The sequence below is a fragment of the Cupressus sempervirens genome, chromosome 10, assembly GCF_028749045.1.
Source record: "Cupressus sempervirens isolate cs-2001-9-10 chromosome 10, ASM2874904v1, whole genome shotgun sequence".
Taxonomy (NCBI): Eukaryota; Viridiplantae; Streptophyta; class Pinopsida; order Cupressales; family Cupressaceae; genus Cupressus; species Cupressus sempervirens.
In genome coordinates this window covers 77415174-77442300 of record NC_143127.1, presented here as the reverse complement: position 1 = coordinate 77442300, position 27127 = coordinate 77415174, and the positions used below count along the sequence as shown (strand labels likewise).

Below are 27127 nucleotides of genomic sequence, written 5' to 3'. Positions count from 1 at the left end.
AAATGACATCATTAGATTATAAAATTATAATTTATTGGTGTCACTTCATTTATATATATATATGTGTGTGTTTGTATTTAAGGGTTTATAATAATGATTAAATAAGAAATTTCAATAATAAATCTTCAAAGGTATGAATTATATTTTTAATTTAGATTATTTTAAGTTTTTATTATATTGTTTTCCTAATAGCTCATACGGTCCCATTATGTAACTTGTGGTCAAATCTTCGTATCCTTTTCAAGGTAGTCTTAGGTCATATTTGTCGATTTCGATGACTAAACCAATCGCCTACCCCCTTATGGTGATCCCGTTTAGCAATGCTTCCCCCCCTCTTCAGTCTTCTGCCTACAATCACCTAAGCAAAACATTCTTGCCAAGACATTAATTCAAAAAAATATTGATCTTTAATTCCAATCAAACATTTGTCAATCATCTAATGACAGTTATAGGTTACTTGATTATTTTCATCAACGTCTATAATAACTAACTCATTTCACATGATCATGAAAGAAATAATTCGTTATTAGTTGGTACAACGTATATAATTAAATCATTTCACATGGTCAAGAAAGAAATAAATTGATACAACGTATATAATTAACTAACTTGTTTCACATGATTAGGAAAAGAAATAATTCGTTAACCAACGGTTATGATCAAATTTATAACTTAGGGCAAAATTTGGGATGTAACATACCCACCCCCTTAGATTTTTCGTCTTCAATGAACATAATAACAAAACTTAAGTGATACTTGATTAGTTTATATAGGAAGAAAATAAATATTCAGTTTTTAGTTTCAGAGAAAAGATGGGGGTATCTTTGAAAAATGTCATGGTAATCCTCCCAAGTGGCATTATCCTCAACGTATTGGTCCCACTGGACCTTGCACTGCGTCACTTCCCGATTTCATAAGTGTCGCTTACGTACCTCGAGTATTCTGAGCGGTTTTACCTCTACCACCCCTAGTTCTCGCACCTACAATAGTTTCCAATCAATCATATGTTCATGGTGGGTAATATACTTTTTATGATATGACACATGGAAGATGTTATGCATCCTAGTAAGCGCTGGTGGTAAAGCAATCTTGTAAGCTACTGGGTTTACAACTTCCAGGACTTCAAAGGGTCCCACATATCTCGGGGCTAATTTAGCATTTTTGCCAAACTTGATAGTACTCTTATGAGGTTTTAACCTTAGTAATACTTTGCCCCCTATTGAGAATTCTCTAGGTGTTCTTTTGGCATTGGCATAACTTTTCTGTCTGTAATTAGCTTCCTTTAACCTTTGACGAATCTGGATCACCTGTTCTTCCATCTCTTGAAGCATTTCAGGCCCAACAATGATTCTATCTTCCAATTAATTCCAACTCACTGCAGTTCTACACTTAAACCATACAAGGCCTCAAAGGGAGCCATTCTAATAGTGGACTGATACGAGTTGTTATATGCAAATTCTACCAAGGGTAAGTATGTTTCTCATTGGTACTGTCGGTCCATACAGTATACTCTTAGGAGATCTTCTAATACTTGATTCACCCGTTCTGTTTGACCATCCGTCTTAGCATGATAGGCTGAACTAATGTTTAATTTAGTACCCAAGGCTGTAAATAATGTTTGCTAGAATTTAGAAGTTATCCTAGCATCCCTATTTGAAATAATTTTCTTCGGAATTCCATGCAACCTGAAAATCTCTTTCATGAACTTATGGGCAATCTCGGGTGCTTCATCAGTTAAATTCCTTGGTATAAAATGAGCAACCCTTGCCAATCTATCAACCACGACCAAAATAGTGTTGTGTCAATTTCGTGTCATAGGTAATCCCTGTTCATAATCTATGGATATTACCTGCCATTTCCAATCGGGTGCTTCATTAGGTGTAACAGACCTGTTGGGTACTGATGTTCTGCTTTTACTCTTTGGTATTCCAAACAACCTCCAACAAACTTAGTTATCTCGCTTTTCATCCGTTTTCAAAAATATAGGGGTTTTATATCAGATATCATTTTTGTTACTCCCGGATGTCCTCAATATGGGATTGAATGAAATTCACCTAAAATTAGTCTTCGGAGTTCAGGGTCATTAGGTACATAGATTCTGTGGTGATATCTTAATAATCCATCCTCCTCTAAGCTAAATTCTGAATACTTGGGATCTTGTGGGTCTTTGATAAGAGCTAGGCTAATTTCTACATAAAACTCATCATGCTCTAAGCGTTGTAAAATCTGATCCCTTAACTTGAAGTTTACAGTAGTTATCGCGTAGATGTGTCTTCTCCGGCTTAGGACATCTACCACGTTGTTTTCCTTGCCTTTAATGTAACTTATATTGAACTCATAATCTGCTAAGAATTTCAGCCACCTCCTCTATCTAGCATTAAGATTTGGTTGGGTGAAAATATACTTCAAACTATGATGATCGGATCTAAGTTCAAAAGGTTCTCCGATTAGATAATGTCTCCACATTTACAAGGCATGCACAATAGCTGCTAATTCAAGATCATTGGGTGCGTAATTCTGTTCATAATTTTTTGGTTTCCTAGATTCATAAGCAATAACCTGTTCATGCTGCATTAACACACCTCCTAATCCTTCTCCGGATACATCAGTTATAACCACGAACTGCTTTTGTAGGTCAGGTACCCTTAGTATAGGTGCTATAGTCAATTTTTCTTTCAAAAACTCGAAGGCTGATTGACACTTCTCTGTCTAGACAAATTTCTTTCTTTTTCTCTGGAGTGAGGTGATTGTGTAGGCTATCCCTGAGAAATTTCTGACAAACTTTATATAGAATCCTGTTAATCCCATAAAGCTCCTAACTTCGGATACTTTCCTAGGTATGGGCCAGTCCTTAATTGCTTTTATCTTTGACGGATCCACTGCTATACCTTGAGTTGATATAATGTGCCCTAGATAGTGATAAAAAAGATCATCTATCCTCAGCAACAGGTACCAATTTTTGATAGTGACTTTATTGAGCATTCTGTAATCTATGCATAATCTCATGGTTCCATCCTTCTTCCTCACAAATAGCACTGAGGCTCCCCATGGTGAGACACTGGGCTAGATCAATTTCTTATCTAGCATATCCTAAAGTTGAATCTGTAATTCCATTAATTTTGTAGTTGTCATCCTATATGGTGCTCGAGATATGGGTTGTACTCCTGGTATCAAATCTACGGTGAAATCAAATGCTCAGGAAGGGGGCAGTCTAGGAAGTTCTTCAAGAAATACGTCTTGATAATTCTTTAAATAAGGGTATTTTTCCTCGAAAGATTCTTTTAACTTTTCTCTAATTTTCCCATCTTTGTAAATGTAGTCATCTCCATAAGTGGTGGTCTTAGGTGCCCTTGTATCCTCAATCCTAATTGCAAAATTCTCATAGCCCTTTCTCCCATATCTTTTTAGTTGCATTGCAGAAATATGTTTTGATCTAATTACATGCCTAATCCCTGTAATGCTTGTGGGTCTACCCGATCATCCACGCAGCGTACCATTTTGGCAAGGCAATCTACTTTGGCCTTATGTTCACTGAGCCAATTGATTCCTATGATAATGTCGTATGATCCAAGAGGTGCTACATATAAGTTCAGTTTCGTTGAAAAATTCGGGAAGTCAACTTGAGCTTCAAACGGACATTGCTCTACCTTAGCCCTTGATTGGTTTGCATATTTGACTGTCCACGGTTTTGCCATAAAACTAGATCTTTTCAGAAACCTACTTAACGGTCTAGGTGATATAAAACGTTCAAATGCTCCAGTATCAATTAAAATGAACACAGGGTTTCCGTAGATCTTACCCGGAGTTTCAATGGGGCCTATCCGTTGTTCTGCCTGTTTATCATCAAGGGCTGCGTGAATCCTCTGCTGAAAGACTTGCTGTTGTAGCGGTAAAGGTGGTCGCTGTGGCTTGCTGACGTTGGGTTTATTGGGGCACCAATTTGCATAGTGATCCCCTCCGTAGGTAAAACATCCTCCTAGTGGTCCCTTCTTTTCATTATTCCTCCTGTTCTTACTTGTATTATATTTTCTTTTAACATCCTTAACTCCATTGCCCTTTAACTCTGGTTTTCTGTATTTGTAGTCCTTATATTGTTTTTTCTCACGCCTGAAATCAGCAACCTCTAAATTCCAGGTTGTCTTTCTCTTGTCTCGAATGGAGTCATCCTTCCTGATCTTGTGTTCTTGCCGAACAGCCTTCTCCAAGGCTTCTTCCGTGGTTCGGGGAGCGAGAACATCAATAGCTCCTTCTATCCTATTGTTCAAACCCATGATGAATTTCCTCACCTTCAAATTGGTGTCCTACTGATATGGTGACACGTATTTTAACAATCGAGTGAACTTCTCCCAGTACTTATGTATTGACATGTCTCCTAGTTTCTAGTTTTGGAAGTCTAAAAGCTTCTGATCATAAAAGGTTTAAGGCAGCCAGTGGTTTCGGAAAATGTTCACAAAGTTTTTCCAAGTGATCTTTGTGGTTCTAATGTTCTGTTCAACCTTGGTGTTTCCCCACCAGGTTGCAGCTTCTCCGATAGAATGATATATTCCCCGAACTGCTTTTGAGGTTTCAAAGAACTTCCTAATTTCAAAATATTGTTCCATCTTAGTTAACCAAGCTTCTGCTTCCTCCCCGGTCTTGGAACCGGAAAACTTAGGTGGTTTTATTTTCTTAATGTTTGCTGACAAGTCAACCACTATCTCTTTCTTCTTTTGCTTTTCTGATTGTTTGGGAGAGGAGGTTTTGTTATGCTCGGAGACTTCTGTCTATGCTCTAGGATGTGGTGAGGTTTGAGTTTCCTTGCGGTTTTGCTCTATCTGGGCTGCCATTTCACTCATTCTTTTTTTCCATGTTTTCTAACTTTAGTTGTATTTCTTGCAAGTTTTGAAGTAGCAAATCATTTGAAGATTGGGTGCTCTCACGAATTATGTCTTGATTTACAATGTTCTCATTGCTGTTCATTTTTATGTCTATGGTTCCCACCTATTAATTTACAGTTGTTTCAATTATGTGGAAAAAGAAGAGATTTCTTACCAAAAAAAAAGAAAAAATCTTGCAAACACATGGTTTTTAAATAACTTAATTTAACTTATTACTTCGTTGCTTCACTTAGAGCAACCTTATTTACAAAATTTCCTCTATTGAGGATGTTTACACCAAACTAACATTTACTCTTGCTTTACAACACTTAATTTGGTTCAGATTGATACATATCCTGCACCATCCAGGATCTATGAAACTGTAAAAGAGGATTGCTCTGCTGAGCGTTAGACCTTTGAATCAGCTTGTTTCTATATGTTACCTTGCTAGCAGGAGTCCACTTGACTCTTTCTTTCTTTATCCGTTGAATAGCCTGATTCAGAGTTTCGTTGTCTTGGGGTATAGAACAACAGTTGTAGTCATATTTAGTCATGTTTTTAATAAGATAAGGAAAGATGGGTTGTTTGAGTCTTCTTGCAGGGTGTTTTACGTACTTGCATCTTGTAGTCAGTCCATAATCTTTCAGGTTTAATAAGGTATGGTGCCCTAGGTTCAGTGTCGAACCCAACGCTCTGATACTATATGTAACAAACGAATTTTCCTAACCAATTTAAAAACATCTAATTAAGAAATAATTGGTTCCATTTCACATGACAATGACTTCCATTAACTAAACCTAACTAGAAAGAAGTAACTGTTTTCTATTCTATTTGCAATATATATTCAACTGATATAACGAGGTAAATAAATGAATACATTGCTAACTCTTTAACCATTTCTAACTGATGACATGTTCAGCTGAAAATAAAGTAACAACCATCTTCTTTATCAATTAATATAATCATTCAATTTATGCTTTTAGAAATCTAAACTATCTATTTATTCTTCTAAGGATCTAAAGGTAAAAGTGAAGAAGAAACATACAGAATTAATGGAGGAATTCCCTTTGTCATGTTGTTCAAGCCTTGACATTGGTGAGAGGAGAAGCATTGACATAGGCTTAACCTCTGAACCTCGGACCATACTTAGCCCCACACATCTTAACTTAATAAAACAACCCTCCCTACTTCGGGATCGGGCTTGGGATTTTCTTAAGTCCAGCCATCCGAGCTACCCGGTGGTTTGAGTGTCCCATCAGTTATTTCTAAATAACTAAAGCTTATGAACAAACAAAAAGATCTCGTGATTGACACATATGTCTATAACTACCTTGGCCAAGGATTTCAATTTGGGTTCATAAACCCGATCTCCACCACTCGACTTGACAACAAATTTCATTATCAGGACATGCATGAGGTATTATGTGTTTTTATTACATAGTTATCTGATTTCATTCTTGATTCTTGCAGGTTATCTTCACCCCTTCACCATTCATGGCTTCTTTGTTGGTGAATCCTAGGTGCTTGAGAGATTATATCCATTCTATTTTATTTACACCTCTTCTCCATTAATGGCTTCTTTGTCGGTGAATTCCTGAGTGTTTGAGCATCATGACATTATTTACACCTCTGCAAAATGTGTGAGAAAAAAATAGTGATAATACAAACATGATTATTGACTCATGGATTTCATTATAGTTTCCATCTTCCATATCCATAATTGAGACAATCTCATGGTTATTTGGTAGTGAAACAGGAGACATGATATTAGTCCGTATGAAGTTTCGACTAAGGATGGAAGCTATGTTTTTATATAATGCACATTCCATTTAGACTAGTACTTAATTCCAATAGTAATATTAACATCAATAAAGGTAGACGTACAAAGCAAAGCACTGACTTTTGGCATAAAAATGAGAAAGGAAGAAAAGACAGATTAGACAAGCATCAGAATAGACTTAGCAAGAATCACGTGACCTGTAGCAAGATATTTTCTTCCTCTCGTGGCCGGAATTAATGATCACCCACGGTATCCTTTGCTCTGTACTCATTGATGGATGGAAAGGGAAGAAGGAACAAATCAGAATTGTAAGTTCTGAACCGATATCATTCTGAGAATGTTTTCACTTGGCTTGCTAAGACACAGTAACAGGTGGATGTAAAGGTAGAGACAATGTTGAAAGAAAAGGAGTTGTGTCTAACATGATTCATGACATTCTTTTTAATGGCCGGCCTTGACTTCTCGGCTACCTTGGGTTATCAAGAAGGCCATTCGAATGCATCACAAATTCGAATTATTAGGAAAAAAAAAGAAATAAAGAGAGAAAAGGAATAAGGAGTTGAAGAGTTTTAAATTTTATTTTATTATTATTATACGCTCTTATATACATTCACGTGTATATATTGGTGAAATGACATCATTAGATTATAAAATTATAATTTATTGGTGTCACTTCATTTTTACATATATGTGTTTGTATTTAAGGGTTTATAATAATGATTAAATAATAATTTTCAATAATAAATCTTCAAAGGTATGAATTATATTTTTAATTTGGATAATTTTAAGTTTTTACATATTGTTTTCCTAATAGCTCATACGGTCCCATGATGTAACCTGTTGTCAAATCTTTGTATCCTTGCCAAGGTAGTCTTAGGTCATACTTGTTGATCTTGATGACTGAAGCAATCGACCATCCCCTTCCGATGATCTCATTTAGCAATGCTTCCCCCCCTCTTCAATCTTCTGCCTGCAATCACCCAAGCAAAACTTTTTCGCCAAGACATTAATTTAAAAATATATTGATCGTTAATTCCAATCAAACATTTGTCAATCATCTAATGACAGTTATATTTTAATTGATTATTTTCATCAACGTCTATAAGAACTAACTCATTTCACATGATCATGAAAGAAATAATTTGTTATCAGTTGGTACAACGTATATAATTAACTAATTCACTTCACATGGTCAGGAAATAAATAAATTAATACAACGTATATAATTAACTAACTTGTTTCACATGATCAGGGGAAGAAATAATTCGTTAAACCAATAGTTATGATCAAATTTAAAACTTAGGGCAAAATTTGGGATGTAACATTAAGAACACAATAGATTGATAGGTAGATTCGGTAGAAGATTGGGTTAGTGACTATAACTAACCTGTGCTCCAAATCATGGGTAGAATTACAAGGACTAGGGCACCTAAGTTGGCTTTCTCCTAGGATTGAGGTGTCCAACTTGACCTGATTCCGACTTTTTTTAGATCTGACGAATTGCAGATCATAGCTCTTATCTTGATTTGTTTGTAACTCTTTTTGCGTGTCCATCACCTTTCTTGCATGTAGAAAAGAAAAAATGTTGTGTAGGAAGGGGTTTCATTAAGCCAAACCCCAATTTAGGAATTAACCTTGATTTTGATATAATTGATCTTGATTCAAAATCATGTTGTTAGATAGCAAAGGCTAGATCTGAAAATAAAATATTATACCTTCATAAACATTCTTGATATTAAAATGCCCATGAAGTTGTTGATGTTGATTTGATGAAGTTGACTTTAGGATAAGAAGATAATGGATGCCATTACAAATGCATAGATTTGTAAATTACGTCCATCTTCAATGGCTTGATGCTTGATCTCTTGCTCTAGTAGACTTGATATGTGAAATTGTAGTTGAGAGCTTGAATTGAATTGATTGAGTTGATTGTAAAATAAGGGAGGATAACTTACTTATATACCTTTCAAAGCATTTTGTGGTGTTGAAGCACATCGACACACTTTTTAAATATTCCCAGTCAAAGACACTAATGCTTTGGGACCAAACATTAGAGAGCTGGGTGCCCAGGTTGGCCCACTCTTGGGAGTAGGGTGCCTAAGGCTCCTCACTCCCTCCAGTGCAATCTCAAATTGGCACTTGAGGTCCTAATTGAAAGGAGATGCCAAAGTTACAAGCAAGCTAGATAAAACATGTTGGGCACAAAAGGTCAAGAATGCTAAAATGGGGTCTAGATAAGCAAAAAGTTGCATAGGGGTGCAATTTAGGACAATAGAGATACCAAGATTCAATATTTCTTGAGCTAATTCTCAGTTTTGGAATATGATGTTATGGATGTTGATATTTTTTTAGATTGATTGCAGTAGAAATTTCTGTTGAATTTCAGTTAGTGTTTCAAGGTAGTCTTTGAACATTGTATCTTTATATTAATCAAATTCATTATTTAATATTCTTATTTATGCAAGTGGGGGTAGACTGTGATATTGCTCTTAGTATTCAACTGTGTATTTTTTGAGTGAAACTCATTGACCCATGTTTCATATGTAGTGGTTCACAAGAACTCATCTGTCATGAGATAAGATAGTAATATTAATGTTTAACAAAAAACAACAAGGGTTTATGGGACTGAGCATACAAACAAAAGAGTTGAACAAAGTAGGAGCACCAAACGGTGTCTGAGAAGAAACAAAATAAGACACAAAGCCAAAAAAACGAAGGTAAGGACTAAGGATCCTTCCTTAGTACAAAGAAATCAGTCACAAAAGGGTATAACCGTGGACAATCTAGAGCTTTAGATTGTCGTCGAGAACCGTTGGAGTGTTGCTGCATGGAAAGACTGGTGCCGTGTTTGACCGTTCTGGAGTGAGTGATATTGGATGGCCTTTTCGCAACCGTGGTGGAGATGGTGGGGAGAAAAAAGTGGTGATGAGCTAGTCTGAGACATGGCCCTGAGGTATGAGTGACTGTAGAGTATGCTCATGGAGTTGGGTGGCCTCCCGTAGGTAAAGTGCTAGGCATCATTGGTCAATGTAGCTGAAGAATGCTGAAAGAGAAAATCAATCTCTGAAAAGGTAGTAAAATCTCCCTCTGATCTCATAGTAGATAGGAAAACGGAATATAAAACGAGTCTCAGTTTCAACCTTCGCCAAAGTACATAGTCGATAGATCTGGTCCCCTCTATCCATATGGTGATCGGTCTGAACCCAAAGATGGTGGGAGCCAACTTTGAAGGAACCCAAAGAGAAATGCAAGGCGTGACTCCAGTGCTGATAAAGGTAAGAAGGGCAGACAATAATACCATTCCGAATCTCAAGAAAATGCTCAGCATAAAAGACCATCTTCGGACATAATCCACCAGGAGGATTGCACTAGGTAGTGATAATGTACTGTCTATAGATATCCTGTCTAACATGCTCATTAAACTCCTAACGTGAGAATGAATTGATCACTCATGGCATCTAGGTGAAGCACTGGGACTTCTCGGGAGGTCACCGTTCTCAATACTATCGCATTAGACTTTACTAGTATAGCAAGTGACTCTTTTTTTATCATTATTTCCATTCAAGGTGATGATACTAATTTGGTTGGTTGAATTTGATAACTTCAATACATGGGCTTCCTCCATGCCACGTAAAATGTCAGGAATACCAATCCAAATATAGTTTAATTGTGTCCAATAGATGGAGCCATTCTACCCCTAGGATTATATCTCTGTCTAAGCTGTAGGACAAACAGATCATTTTATATATCAAGCTTGGCAATATCTTGTTGCTCCATACACAATTGAATATAGCTAAGTCATTAGCAGAATACAGAAACAGATTCAAATATTTTGTAAGTGCTACTATACTAAGGCTTAATGCTACTATCAATATAGTTAAGTCTACTGCTAATTAGATAGTAATTTTGGTCCTTTAATAAACCCTCAAATTTTCAAGGTCTGAGAGTAGGGATTCTGGCTAAAATTGCGAGAAAGACTGGCGTAAATAACTAGTTAGAAAGACTGGCGTAAATAACTTGTTTCTGGTTGGACTCTTTCATGTTAGATTCCCCCTTTGCAGTCTAGTTAGGTTCTGCAGTTGGATTACAATATTCTCATTATGAGTTTACAAATGTATTTTTTAAAATTTTATGCATGAAATTTCTTTTTCCCCTTGTAAGTTATACTACTATTTGTTTGTCCTTAGTGAAGTCTAGCTCTCTCTATATCTGATCTTGCATTTGTACCTCTGGTTATTGTAAAACTGAGGAACCTTCATTGGTGAATAAGTTTTTCATCAGCCATATGAGCTTAAATAATTGCCGATTGAAGTGTGTGTGGCTCAATGATTTGTATGCCACTCTTAATATTGTACTGAAGTCCTTCGATACATTATTGAGTTAATAATTGTTTCTACTTTGAAATTCTTTTCTTTGTTAGGCCTTTTTTCCAGTTGGTTGTCTGAATTAAATTTGAAAAATCGGAAATTCTTGACTTTACAGTAGAACCTTCAAGGTCCAAGAGTTATTCTCTAATTCTACTTTGAGTGGCCTCAAGGACAAATTATTGATATAATATATAAAATGAAGAAAGATATATGGTGCTCCTATTATTTACATGGCTTAGGAATAAATGTTGGTTACAAGGGAAAATTTTAATGCTACTATCTTGCAAATGAAAATTAAACTTATGATCAGACTGTCAGACGGATATATTTGACAATATGAATAGAACAGATTACTAACTTGTTTGTGTTGTCTTGCATATGAAAATTGCAAGGGCTTGGATTTTATCTTCCTTTTGTCAATGTGATTACAGTAACATAAATTTGAATATATATATATATATATATATATATATATATATATATCTGCTCTGTAATTACGATCTGGAGAGGGAGAGTTCATTTATTGTTTTCGATGATCTCCTCTTTGTGATCGATCAACATATATATTGGCATCAAAAGACATAAGGAGAAATGGATGTGACTGTTGAGGCAAATGTCTCTTTGAAGAGACATGAAGGCAAATTCTAATTAATAAACAGACCTGGTAGTTTGTGAATTAACCATTGTGCCTCTTGCAAATGCACCCAACGGTTATCAGGCATGATTACATGCTAAACAATTTATTCATATCCTCTAATCTGATTAATGTAGTAGATCATTTCACACAATCCATCCTCATGCACATATGATCAATATAGATCAGGGATGTACAGTCCGATCCAAGAGATAACAATAATTTGATTGCTCAGATTTTCATACTTAGGTTGATCAGTTAATGCAAGGGTGATCCAAATGAATTCTATGGCAAGATAATTTATTGTCTAAGTGTGTGCATGCATGTATACCAGTTCATATGATGAACTGGTATTTATACATGCACACACATATGCATACAGTTTGCCAGTTTATCTTTGAATTCTGACCAACGCTATCATATTTTAACAAATATAGCTAAGTCTACTGCCAATTATCTATTGAGATAGAAATTTTGGTCCTTCAATATACCCTTGAATTTTCAAGTTCTAAGGGTAGGGATCCCGGCTAACATAGTGAGAAAGACTGGCATAAATAACTTGTTTCTGGCTGGACTCTTTCATGTTAGATTCACCTTTTTCAGTCTCCTTAGATTATGTAGTTGAATCACGATATTCTTGATTATGACTTTACAAATGTATTTTTAAATTTTTTATGAATGGAATTTCCTCTCTCTTTGCATGTTCTAATACCAGATGTTTGTCTAGCTGTCCGTATATCTGATCTTGCATTTGTACCTCTGGTTACTGAAAAATAGAGGAACCTTCATTGGTGTATAAGTTTTCCATCGGCCATATGAGCTTAGTTAATAGCTGATTGAAGTGTGTGAGGCTCATGCATTTGTATGCCACTCGTAGTATTGTACTGAAGTCCTCTGATTACAATATTCAGTTAATAATTTTTTGGCATATTTTAATTTCTTTTGTTTGCTAGGCAATTTTTCCAGTTGGTTGTCTGAATTAAATTAAAAAAATCTGGAATTTTTTGATTTTGCAGCAAAACCTCCAAGGTCCAAGATTTGTTTTCTAGTTCTACTTTGAGTGGCCTCAAGGACAAATAATAAATATAATATATAAAATAAATAAATATAATATATAAAATAAATAAATATATGTGATGCCCCTATTATTTACACAGCTTAGGAGTATATGTTACTTACAAGGGCAAATGACACACCTGTTTGTAGTGAGTATACAGCTAACTAGTATTTACTTATTTTTGTAACAGATAAATCTCATTGGCATCTGTATTTTTTTTGATTCGCAGACATGCACATTATGAGTTGGGCCTTTCTCCACTAAGTCTGGTCTGGAAGGATGAGAATTGCAGTCAGTACTTTTTGGACACTGATAAGATGGGAGTTGTTCCAACTCATCAGCATGTATGGACATATTACATTTTTTGATTGCTTGTTATTCGATGTCCACGTCTATGTTTAGTTAGTAGATCTCTAGTCTGTTGTACATTTATATCCAGCTTTACTGTGAAATACATGATTCACTTTTCTTAGGCTGTAATGGGAGATTTAAAGAGGAAAACTGACTATGTTTCAGGAGTTTTCTGGCATGTAGTTTCAAAGAGATTGCTATATTGAAGATTAGTTGAATGTTTATCTCTCTTAACATGTGGACTTGGGCCTCTCTTCTGTTACTAAGGAATTAAGAATTAATTAATTATATATGAAACAGCAGGTGCAAGATTATCCGTAAATGTTTAATTATTTCCATTTTGGCATTATATTTCCATGTAATCTGAAATGTCCCCTATCTGATTTTATATGATATTTAAAGCCTCTGATCAGATTTTAAAATCAAACAACTAATATTCCAAAGATCAACCAATTTCTCAATAAAACCCTAAATCGGGTATGCCCGTAATAGTGCCAAAAACTTCATAGCTTCACATATTATTAATCAATTTGAAAGTAGATTTTTTTATAGAAAATTTTCCAGCATAATGTCCCACAAAATGAAATTTCCAGATTTGTATAGAGTTCACACAACAGCTCCCAAATGGAGGACAAAAACAATGCCCATCAGACTCCTGGAAACACCACAATACCCTAATAATCTATCATAGAAGTATAACCATGACCCAATACATGTATTTAACTCTATTTTAACATTTAAATTTCTGCAATATAGTAGCAAACCAAACTGATACAAAATACTCAACCAGAAACACCAAGCTTTTATAAGAAACACACCCGACAATTCACAAATTTGCATTGTTCAGCCAAAGGCAAACTCTGCATGAGCTTGCATATGGAATGGCCTCAAACTCCCATCCTTAGCCTTCCTAAAAACCTACAAACTCCTGTCCTTGGGTCTCCTTCTCCACAGGTTTGGCAGCCTTTGAAAAACAACAAAGCAACGAGCAAAAATCAAGTTCTAGAATGAGCTCGAAATGCCTCCAAACCTCTTTAAAAGAGGGCATAACCCTAACTCATGACCAAGAGGGGGCAATAATACATATTTTAATAGTAATTTTCATTTATTAATCCATTGGTTTTTCCAATGACTAACCCCCTTTTCCTAGGCTTCACTTTTTGAGCTTGCCAACCTTAGCAAAAGTTATTATTTTTTAATTATTTGAAAAGGGGACATGACAAGTCCTCCCTCCCAAATATTTCTTGTCCTCAAACAATGAAGGTTGGGATGCTCAAGTATATGTGCTCCTTCTCAGGTTGCATCCTCCAATGGTAATCCTTTCCATTTGACCAAATGCTCTATGATGCTACTATTTCTCAATCTTTTCTCTCTTGTATCCAAAACCTCTTCTAGTATCAAAACTAATTTTCCTTCATCATCAAGAGGTGGTAATTCTGTAGATACTATGGTTTTCTAGCCTAGAACTTTCTTTAAGCAAGAGACATGGAAAATATTATGTATTTTGCTGTTTGGTGGGAGCTCCAATTCATAAGCCACCTCTTCTACCTTCCTGATGACCTTATAATGCCCATAAAACCTTGGCTTGAGCTTCTCTGCCCCACTCCTCTTCAAGGTGCTTTGCTTATATGGTTGCAACTTGACAAAGACCAAATCTCCCACCTCACAAGATCTTTCTGTCCTTTTCCTATTAGCATTCAACTTTTGTTGGTTCTGTGCATGTTGTAGATTATCCTTGAGGGACCTTATTATGTCTTGGCTTTGCCTGACAAAATCACTTGCTGCAGGTACTCTTCTGTCTGAAAGTACTAGATCAACAAAAGAAAGGGCATCATAGCCATAAAGAGCACGGAAATGAGGCATACCAATAGACATGATGAGATGTATTGTAACAATACTCCCCTAGGTGCAACCATGTCACCCAAACTTCTTGTTGATTTAAAACATAGTTCCTCAAATATCCCTCTATCCATTTATTAACTATCTTTGTTTGTCCATCTGTTTGAGGGTGATAGCTAGTATTGGGAGTGAGTTCAATTCTTGTCAAATGAAAGAGCTCCTTCCAAAAAGAGCTGAGGAATCTATTGTCTCGGTCACTGATGATGGTCCTAAGCAAGCCATGTAACTTAAAAATTTCCTTGAAGAACGATTCGGCCACTTGTGATGCCTTGAAATCAGATGTGATGGGAAAGAAATGTGCATACTTTATTAGTCTATCTACCACCACATATATGCAATCCTTACCTTGAACCTTGGGCAACCCAGTGATGAAGTCCATGGAAATACTTTTCTATTTTTGTTTAGGAATAGGAAGTGGCTGCAACAACCCTGTAGGAAAAATTTGCTCACTCTTGCTTTGTTGGCATAGCATACATTCCTTAATGTGATTAAAGACATCCTCTTTCATACCCTTCCATGCAAACCGCTCTCGAAGTTGTCTATATGTCTTGAAATATCCTTGATGACCAGCTAAAGGTGTGTCATGAAAGCCTTCAATATCCTCTCCTTAATTTTTGATCCTGGCACTAAGAAGATCCTATTCTTGTAATAAATCAATTCATCAACGATGTTGTACCTGTTATCATCCACTAACTTATCCAAAATCTTGGTGGCAAAGGAATCCTTAGCATACTCTGAAATTATGGAGACTTTCCAATCAGTAGAAATAGATGTTAAGGAACACAAAGTGGGCTTTCTTGAGAGAGCATCAACAACCACATTATTCTTTCCTTTCATGTATTCAATATCAAAATCATAAGCTTGCAATTAGCTCACCCATTTTTGTTGACGATCATTCAAATCCCTTTGGTTCAAGAAGAACCTGAGGCTATTATGGTCTGTTTTTACAATGAATCTCTCACATACCAAATATTGTTTGAACTTATGAAGTGTATGCATGATTGCTAACATTTCCTTATCATAGATGGAGTAACCTTTCTCTGATTGATTTAATTTTCTACTCTCAAATGCTATTGGATGTCTCCTCTGAGTTAAGATAGGCCCTATACCTTCTCCAGAAGCATCACATTCAACAACAAAAAGTAAAGAGAAATATGGAATTGCAAGCATAAGGCATGAACTCATTACCTCCTTGAGCTTATCAAACGTTTTTTTGTGCCTTTTCTGTCCAAATAAAAGCTCCTTTCTTTGTCAAATCAGTCAAGGGGGCAGCAAGTTGAAAAAATCCCTTTGCAAATTTCCTATAGTAGCTACACAACCCGAAGAAACCTCTCAATTGTGTAAGATTAGTGGGTGGAGGCCAATCCAAAATTGCCTGGATTTTTTGTTGATCAACCTGTACTCCTTTAGAACTTATAATATGTCCCAAATATAGGATCTCTATCAAACCAAACTCACATTTAGATAGCTTAGCATAGAAGGATTGCTGCTCCAAGATTCCCAAAATAGTGTCTATGTGCTTTAGATGCTCTTCCCATGTTTTATTGTAAATCAGGATATCATAAAAAAAAACCAAAACAAATTTTCAAAGATACTGGCTGAATACCTTATTCATACAAGATTGGGATGTTGCTGGTGCATTAGAAAGGCCAAATGACATAACAAGAAATTCAAAGTGCCCATAGTGACATCTGAAAGTGGTCTTTTCCACATCTTCCCTCCTCATGTGGATTTGATGGTACCCTAATCTTAAGTCAATTTTTGAGAAATATACAGTACCATGTAACTGATCAATGAGTTCATCTATGCGTGGTATGGGATACTTTTTTTTTTATGGTCTTCTTGTTTAGAGCCCTGTAGTCTATACACATTTTCATTGTACCATCCTTTTTCTTGACAAGTATCACAGATGATGCAAATGGACTAGAGCTAGGCCTTACGAATCCCGTGTCCAGGAGTTTTCCTTAATAGTTTTTTTTATTTCTTTATAACATCTTGGATGGCGGTATGGAGTTGTTATAACTGGTTTGGTACCCTGTTCTATGTAATATCCCTAGTTTTAACACATATTTTAATAATAAATCAATAATAAATATTATAATTACATTATAAACCAATGAAGATTATAATATATTTAAATATTATCACATTTGAATATATATAATATTAATAACAAATGATAATAAATTGATTGATAAACTAATCAATATTATATTATATATATTAATAATAATACAAGAATTAATATAAGTGATAATACAATATGGTATTATATTTACATAACATATATTTAAATATGTTATAATAACATATAATACTATATAACATATTTAAATATATATGATAACAATAATATTTAAAATAACATATAATAATAATAAATATATGATATAATATATATATTTTAACATAACAAATTAATTAGTTAAGCGCCTAAGGACGTGACTTTTGGCCATACCGAGCAAACACGTATAAAAATGGGTAACGAAGGACACATCAAGGGGGGACATTCATCGAACCATTTTTAGCAGAAGGCAGATTAAGCAATACCTCGAATTCATATTAATACGTCGAGCAAGGAAAGTGTCGGCATCGATAAAGAACGGCATAATACTTCCCATCCGTGGTCAAATTGTGGACAGAGGAAGATCATCGCGGATTCCACGTGGCTGGAGCACATTGAACATGACATCATTGCTAGATCGCATTGGAGTAGGACAGGGAGGAAGTCGTGGCAGCCGTGAGGTATATTGGAAACTACGAACATCCAAGTTGCAATGGATATAACGCCTCATTGACATAAAGGGAAAACCGAGTCATCATTCCTTTGAATACATAGCGTCGACTTGAATACGTGGATGGCATACTTATGAATACAAAATTAATGTTAAAAGTGGGGAAAGTAATAAGGAGAAAGGAATTGATAAACAATTTATACAATTGAATTTGCCAATATATTAAGGAGATTAAAACAATACGTAAAGGGGAAGTACAAGGTGATATATTAGGATAGATCCCCAATATCAATTATATTCTATTTTATATAAAAAAATCATTATATATATACATATAAAATACAATTCCTTGTATTTCCAAGTATAGAACGGGTACTTGAAGTTATTTATAAGATTTTAAATTGGAAATTAAGAGCAATTGAAGGACAACCCAAAATGGGACATTACATTCTAGCTCTATAACATGCTCAAAACCTCTATTTGGTGGTAATGCCGGAGGCAAATCATTGAAAACTATACTATGCTTATCAAGAATATTTTGAATTTTAAAATGGAAATTACCTTGATTCTTAGGAGAGCTTGTTGGATGAATTATGACTCCTGCTGCCCATGCTACCTGTCCTCTTCGAAAAGTCCTCTTCATCCTCTTTGTAGAGACTACCTTAGGCGCTCCCTTCGATAAGCCTCTCAATAAGACTTCTTTCCCATTGGAATGAAATTTGAACTACATAGTTTGATGGTTCATGTAATAGCCTCCAATAGAGTGCAGCCATTGAACACCCAATACAAGATCTGTCTCCCAATGCCAACAATATAGAAGTCATCACATAACTCATAATCTCTTAAGGTGATCTTGAGTTGTTTCACCACCTGTGTGCAAGGCATAGTGAATCCATCAGCTACAGTAATGTTGAATCCCTCAAAATCTTCTTCTTTAAGCCCTCTTTTCATGACAAATCCCTCATCAATAAAATTGTGAGTTGCCCCACTATCAAGAAGAACTATGAACCTTTGCCTTGCTAGTACCCCTCGAATTTGAAAGGGATTGTATCTTGGGACTCCTGATAATGTTGCTAAAGTGCCATCCTTGCTGATTACTTTTTCTTTCTCTTCTTCTTCCTCCTCCTTAGTGTCATGAAATTCCTCATGCTCATCCGAATTAGAGTCTGAAGCAACTTCAATAAAGTGCACTTGACCTTTCCCCAAATATTTGTGTCCTGGAACCCATGGTTCTCTACAAGTGAAACAAAGCTTTTTCCTTTGTAATTCACTGCTAGTCTCTTCATCTACCTTCTTTTTTGCTACATTTATCACATTCTTTGGTGGTTGTGCTAGAAAAGTCTTTTTCTGAAAATTCTCCTTATGTTGCCAAAGATTTGGGAGTTTTTGATTTGTGGTTGGTTTCATAGGAACACAAGTTTTAAGTTGCAAGCTTCTTTTGATAGCTTCTTGTAAGGTTGAGGGTGAGAAAGCCTTAACCAAACCCTTAACAAAATCTTCCAACCCATCAAGGAAAAGATAAACAATCCTCTTTTCACTCATATCGGGTACCATAACAGCCACTTTTTGAAACTCTTCTATATACTCAGTAACTGATGTAATTTGCTTCAACTTTGACAATTCTTTAAAATACTCTTTATCATCCTTCAGGTCAAATCTATCTATCACTCTTTGATTGAAATCATCAAATGTAGTCCCCTGATCATGACCTTGAGTAGTCATTCCATGATATCACCAATCATAGGCTGCATCTTCCAAGTGTAGACTTGTGAATTGAACGACATCACTCTCTTTCATGGGGTTAAGTGTGAAGAAAGTCTGTAATTTTTGTAGCCATGCTCTAGCTGAAATTTTATTTGTTCCATCAAAAGTAGGTGGTGTAAACTTGCTTATTTCATGTTTGAGCTCTCTTCCGCTCATGTTATGCTCCCTCCTATACTCTTGCTTGGGCATCAAAGTGTTCATCATATCCCCATATTCTTTAAAAGGAACCGAATTGCGAAAGTCATCATCTAAGCCATTGTAAGTAGCTCTTAATGCAATCAAGTTACTTGTAACCTCTTCCATAGGACTAAGGGCTGGATTTGGTACTGGTGGCTCATCTGCAGGTAGGAAAATAGTTTTTGTTGATTTAGAGGGTGTGGGTTTCACATTTCTTGACTCCTCTGAAGTGCTCCCTTTCTCATTAGTAGATACAACTCCTTGCAGTTTTTCTATCAATATCTGCAAAGCCTTTCTGGTTTTTGCCAAACTATCTACTGTTTGCTTTTGAGTATTCTAGATGTCTTGGAAGAATTTCTTTGCCATCTCATTTGAGTTAGCCATACTTGTTCTTTCCTTGGATTTTGTACTTTTATTTTTAACTGGGGGTTTGATCAAAATTCTTTTATTCTTTCTTCGCTGCAAATATCTCTTTTCTCTTTCACTTGGTTGCATACAAAATTCTACAAACCCTCAGGCTGGCAATATCATAGCTTTGATACCACTGAAATGTCCCCTTTCTGATTTTATATGATATTTAAAGCCTTTGATCAGATTTTAAAATCAAACAACCAATATTCCAAAGATCAACCAATTTCTCAATAAAACCCTAAATCGGGTATGCTCGTAATAGTGCCAAAAATCGTAATAGTGCCAAAAACTTCATAGCTTCACATATTATTAATAAATCTGAAAGTAGACTTTTTTACGAAAATTTTTCCAGCATAATGTCCCACAAAATGAAATTTCCAGATCTGTATAGAGTTCACACAATAGCTCCCAAATGGAGGACAAAAACAATGCCCATCGGACTCTCGAAAATAACACAAAATAGCTCGGAAACACCACAATACCCTAATAATCTATCAAAGAAGTATAACCACGACCCAATACATGTATCTAGCTCTATTTTAACATCTAAATGTCTGCAATACAACAGCAAACCAAACTGATACAAAATACTCAACCAGAAACACCAAGCTCTTATAAGAAACACACCCGACAACTCACAAATTTGCATTGTTCAGCCAAAGGAAAACTCTGCATGAGCTTGCACATGGAATGGCCTCAAATTCCCATCCTTAGCCTTCTTGGAAACCTACAAACTCCCGTCCTTGGGTCTCTTTCTCCATAGGTTTGGCAGCCTCTGAAGAACAACAAAGCAACGAGTAAAAATCAAGTTCTAGAATGAGCCCGAAATGCCTTCAAACCTCTTTAAAAGAGGACATAACCTTAACTCACAACCAAGAGGGGTCCTTAATCATATTTTAATAGTAATTTTTATTTATTAATCCATCGGTTTTTCCAATGATTAACCCGCTTTCCCGATGCTTCACTTTTGAGCCTGCCAACCTTAGCAAAAGTTATTATTTTTTAATTATTTGAAAAGGGGACATGACATAATCCAACAGCATCATAGCTGAATTTCTTGGCTGCCTTAATCTTATTTAGACCATTGTGTCTTTCTCTGCATGTTATCTATTGAGTTTCGCAAGCTTTGAGATGTCACATTGGCACAAGTAATGGAGATGGTTAAATTAAGGATATTTATCTAGAGAATTTATGTTTGTTGCTTCTTCTTTGGGTTTGTTTTCTATTTCTATTTAGCTTGGCATCTCTGTTGCCATTGAGAACAATTTTTCATTTATTTGTTTAATGGGAAAATTTAACTCTGAAATAGATTAACTTGAGCTCATTGCAAATATTTAATATGTTTAAATTATGTATCAACATGGCATGCAATCTAACTACATTTTGGCAGAATTTCATTCCTTTGTGTCTAAACCAATTGTAAGAATCTCAATACAGTTCTACTCATAGCTGAATTTCATGGTGGAAACCATCGGGTTTGGAATAACCATCATAAATTTGTTGACATTACAGTCAGGTTTGTTATTAGTGACACACACTTACTCAGGCAGTTAGTATCTACTGAGCGTATTATACAGCTAACAGAGTTAACCGAGCATTTCAGACTCTACCGAGTTCTACAGTGACTACCGAAAGCAAGGTGATCATTACACTCAAAGGAATCTCATTCAACAAACCAAGTTGCAGATAAGAGATCAGCCACTGTTTCATCCTAATAGGTGGATCAGTTAAATTCTTTTACAAGGTAGACTTAACAGTCTTTTTTGAATCTTGTTACCAAGTGCATACTTCATTGTATGTATGTAAATCCTTTTGCAAGGTGGACATAGCAGTCCTTATTGCTCCTAACAGGGCAGATCATTAGAAGTGATCATTGTAAGCCTTAACAGACTCACTTTATACTGCAATACTAAAGCTTGTGGTTATCATCCCCACCCCAATTTTACTTTCTATTTGGAAGGTTTCTGGGTCACCAAATTGTGTGTCAAAGTGTTATGAATGTTTAAATGGTTTTAGTTTTTCATGCATGCAATTAGATTAGAATACACATGAAGGATTAATTGGTAATAAAAGATTAAGTTTTATAAGCTATTGATTCACCCCTCCCTTCTCTGTGACTTAGCCTATTATGTATATTTCCAACAATTGGTATCAGAGCTTTGTGGTTCTTAGGAAATAAGTTTAACAGCTTTAGCAAAGATTAGAGGCTATGGAGGTATTCAGACTTGACAAGGCTATTGACAATGAAAAGCTGGATTTGGAATTGGCTATAAGGCAACTCAAGAAAGCAAAGGAGCAACTCTTTCAATCCTTGAAAAGAAAAAAAGATCTTGTAGTACAAATGATGACCAACTCTACATTGACGAAAGAATTGAAGACATCTATTCAAAAACCAATTCAGAGGAAGCAAATGAGACAATCAAAGAACTATTAGAAAAGAATGGTACACTTCAAGAAGAAGTAAAAAAGCTGAAAAGAGAACAAGAAATCCAGTCAGTAAGATTGTGTGAAGTCATGGAAGAGAAAAATAAGATAAAAGAATAGATAGAAGGAAATGACAATGAAATTCAGTATCTGTCCCTTCAACAGGTAGACTTCATTGATCAGCTCACTAATGCAAATGAAGAAATCATGAATCTAAGATCAGAGAATGAAAGATTGCAGAATGATCTAATTGCTGAAAGACAAACCAATGAAAGGATGATGAAATCCCAAGCAAGCATGGATCAACAAAATGAGCAAATCTAAAACAGACAGAAGGGAAAAGCAAGAATTGGATATACAGAAGAAGGTGAATCATCCAAGTAAGGAACTCAAAAGAATCAAAGACCCACTTGCAGTCACTGTGATAAGATAGGTTATACATCAAACAAATGTTGGAGCAATCGGAAAGCTAAATTCAATTGAAAATGCTACAATTGCAATCAGCATGGTCATAAAGCTAATGAATGCAAAGAGAAACCTAAGTTTGAAGGCAAATGTCACAAATGTAAGAAGTATGTGCACAAATCTTCTAAATGCAAAACTAAGATATTAAACCTAGTAGAACAGATTGTATAAACTATATTTGGTTGGGATTATAACACTTGGTGCAGATGTCATTACTGTGGAGAATTTGGACACATTGGAATGAATTGTGTAAAAGATCACATGAGGACAAGAGACACCACTAGAAGATGGTTCATTTGCGTAGAATTTGGTCATCTTGCCAAGAACTGTATGAATACTGGAAGAATTAAAGATTAAAAGAAGGCAAAAGCTGATAACATCAAAAAACAAATGAGACAGCAATGGATTCCAAATTCTTTTGAGAATACAAGTCCGAGCAATGAAGCAAATGCCACTTATGAATCGGGTGATTCAAGCATTTCCACTTTATCTCCCAGAAGGAGTACTAGAACTAGGATTCTGAAGAAAACATCTCACATCAATTCCAGTCAGCAGAATGAAAGATCCACATAAGCATTTAGGATGAAAAGGGATTTCTAAGCATTCAAGAAGATGCCAGTCATTACTGAGTAAGGTCGGGATGTAGAACTTATCGAGGTCGGGTTGCAAGACCCTACCAAGCAAGGTCGAGAGTAACTCATTGTGTGGAAATCGAGTCATAGATGTTCCTATCGAGCATTTAATGCGGGCCGAGTGGAAGACAGTCTGTCATTTGAGCGAACAATCGTACCAGGCATTTATGGCGATCGAAAGACGAAATTTGATAAAAAGGCAAAATCAAATTCATTTAACACTGCGAATTTTTAAAAGCTGTTTGTGCAAAGCAATTTCTAAAGCATCTGAGCGAATTATCGTTGAAGATTTTCGTATCTTTGCAAACCTTAATGAGCAAATGGCATCATCCAACAACAAGACTAAGAAAGGGTCGAAGATGTTAGTTCGAGGCATGGAATGGAAAGCTCCAGATTTTAAGCTAAGTCCGGTTGTCGTAGAAACACTAGATCCAACTGGAGCACAATCGCAAATTCCATCCAAGGTACTGTTGATTAATGATATTCGTTCGCATTTTCGTTGTGCTATTCAAGATATTGGAACTCTGGATATAGATGAGTTGTTGGGGAAATTGTGTGTCAATGGGGTATTAAAACTAGAACATCAACACCTTGAAGCTAAAGGTTTGATTCATATTCCTCACATGCCACGAGATTTTCAAATTAAATGGACAAGATTTATTCTCAGCTGTGTGCATAATGGTCAGTTGTGGTTTGAGCAACCTATTGTAATAACGAAGAAGATGATCCATAGGATCACTGGTCTTCCTATGTTGACAAAAGCAAAAACAACTCAACCCCTAAGTCGGGTCGAACTAGAAAAGAAAACCCTTGCTGAGTGGGATGGAAGGGGAATGAAAATCAGTTGTGTTATGGATATGGAATTGAAGTTCAAGATATATATCATTGCACATAAAATATATAGTTCGAGCAGACTCAACAGTGTATCATGTGAAGCTATGGATCTTGCATACAAAGAGGCCAAGAATAACATGTCACTTGACCTAGCCAAATTGATGTTGAATCAGTTCAAAAAAAATATGGAGAGGATAAGAACTTCAAAGGACAATCCTTGTAAGTTTGGTTCACTCCTAACTTGTCTATTTTTCTTTGTGCAAAAGTTGTTCCCATCAAAAGGTACAGTCATATGGAGGAAGGATGTACTTGTTCTTTATCAATTTAATAAATATATAGCTGAAATGGGAGAAAACTATGTTAGTACTAAGGATAACTACTTTGATGCATTTAAGGACAAGATGAATAACAGATTCAGGATACCTAAGAAACTTGTTGATAACTACAAAGATGATATTTGTTTCATGGTTGATAGTGATAAAGTGTATATACAAGCAGTAAGACCGAGAATTGTATGGGTTAAGCCTCTAGGTTATGAGGTTAACATTGATGAAACTAAGGACATTGTTGAAGCACTATTAAATGAGCCTGTTGACCCAAAAGATGCATATTTTGGCACTTATGTTAAAGCTAAAGCAAGAATAGAACTTGAAATCAAACTCCTTCAGGCAGTCAACAAAGGGAAGAAGAGGATAGCAAAATTGAAAACTAGCTCCACTCATCTATTGATTGAAGGAAAAGGTGATGACATTGAGGAAGATGAAGCATAAGATGAAGAGAAGTCAGAGGAAGAAGAACTAGTAAAGAAGAAAGGTAAGGTTATTATAACCAAAACTACAAAAACATCTATTGCAGTATTCACAAGGAGGGTATCCAGGAAGAAACTTGATAAAGAAGGAGGAGATCTGATTTATAAGCGGCCTCCATCCACCTTTTAGGAAAGACGAAAAGAAATAGATTCAGTAGCCGGCATAACAAACTTTAGATCAGTAAGGTATGAGACAAGGACTGCAGAGGAGAAGAAGTAAATAGAAGACATGATAATGTCTAAGATAGGTAAATGAATGTATTCCCCAGACTAGTTTGCTCAGCAGATTCGGAGTGATTTAATGGAGAAGGTCAAGCCAAGATGGGAACATGCTATGAAAACGATTGAAGACATATATGAGCAGACCTTGAAGCAACTCATGTTGAGCTTGAATAACAAGGATATAAAAGAATCCATTAACAAGAATGAAGGAAAACTTATTCTCCGAGCAAAGCATTGAAGACATCAAGCTCAGAGAAAGCCATTGCAGAATTGATTGTGTCAAACACTACAAGTACAAACAAAATTGATTGTGTCAAACACTACCATATCCACTATTGAAGACTCACTCTCCTTCACGAGAGTCTACTGAGGTGAAGTCAGATCACTTGAACTTATGTGTTGTTCCTAAGACCAGTGTTGTGACTTCTACACCTCCACCTCTTGCTCAGATTCCATCTATTGCACATGATTACTCTTCAGCATTGCCTACCATGGTAGCTCTAGTCATCGAGCCACCTACTGCAGTTGTTGAGGATATATCAAAGGACACACATCTCCTCTCAGATGATAGATTCAACACACCTGTTATCCCACCTCCATTGGAGATTCTATTTCAGGATTTTCATGCTTTCTCCTTTGAACATCAACTAGGATTTACAACTGCACCTTATATACATGGGTTTTATTATCCTTGTCCATTGAATTTGTTTCCTTTAGATTGGAGCCACATTGGTATGTTCATCAACACAGGAGTTCTACCATTCTGGGGGGCTATAGAGTCTCAAGCTTCTATCATGGGGGCTCTCATTGTACTATGGTCTTGAGAGAGTCTCTTGAGATGTCTCATTTGTGCATCTTTTTTTATCTCTTTTTAGAGTGGGGTTTTTCTTTTTGGGTTTTCTCTATTTCTTTGTTTCATAGAGATTTAGTTATGATTAGGTACCTTGTTAGGCCTTATTGTCGGAACCCAAGTTCTCTTTTAGCATTGTTGTCTATTTGCATTGTTTGTAGTTGCATTGTTGCTCATTTTAAGGGGGGTTGTTAGAGTAAAAGGTTAATTTAATTTAATTTATTAAATCACCTTTACTCCCTTCTTAAGATTTCACTCTATGCACTTTTCATTTCTGTTTAATAATTAATTAGTAATTATTAAATGCCATTTACCTTTTAGGGTTTCGATCTCTTTCATAAGGATTGATCAATTGTATTTTCATTCATTTTGTTTTGCACAAGCAAATACAATTTTCTTGTTTGTTGAGAAAACCCTTCTCTCTTTGCTTTTCTTACTTCTTTGTAACAGGTTATTTGCATGTAGGATATCCAAGGTCTATGGATTTGTTCGTCATCAAATCCTACAATTATATTCCCTCAAATGGTATTCGTAGGTAGAAAATTGTTCTAAGGAGTCCAAAAGAAAATAGAGTGGTTGAAAGCATGAACAAAATAATAATGGAGCATGCAAGGAGTATGAGGTTGCATGTTGGGCTATCCTTAAATATGTGGGTAGAGGCTATTTATATTGTTGTATATTTAATTAGTATAGGTCACTATCCTTTGGGTTGTGGTATTCCAAGGGAAGCATGGACTGGTAAGAAGATGAGTTATTCTTTTCTCATAACTTTTAGTAGTGAAGCATTTGCACATATAGATTTTGAAAATATAATCAAGATGGACAATAAATCTATGAAATAAGAATTTGTTGGGTATAGCA

The 27127-nt window shown here is 35.7% G+C and overlaps 1 protein-coding gene across 1 annotated transcript in view; it reads left to right on the top strand.

The window, feature by feature from the left end:
• The window catches only part of LOC149532663 (snurportin-1 protein), a 105710-nt gene that overhangs the window by 61202 nt on the left and 17381 nt on the right, over positions 1-27127 (top strand). The window contains exon 4 of the mRNA XM_089804746.1: positions 12924-13038. Coding sequence (XP_089660872.1) covers positions 12924-13038 — 115 coding nt within the window. The remainder of the gene's footprint in view (positions 1-12923; positions 13039-27127) is intronic.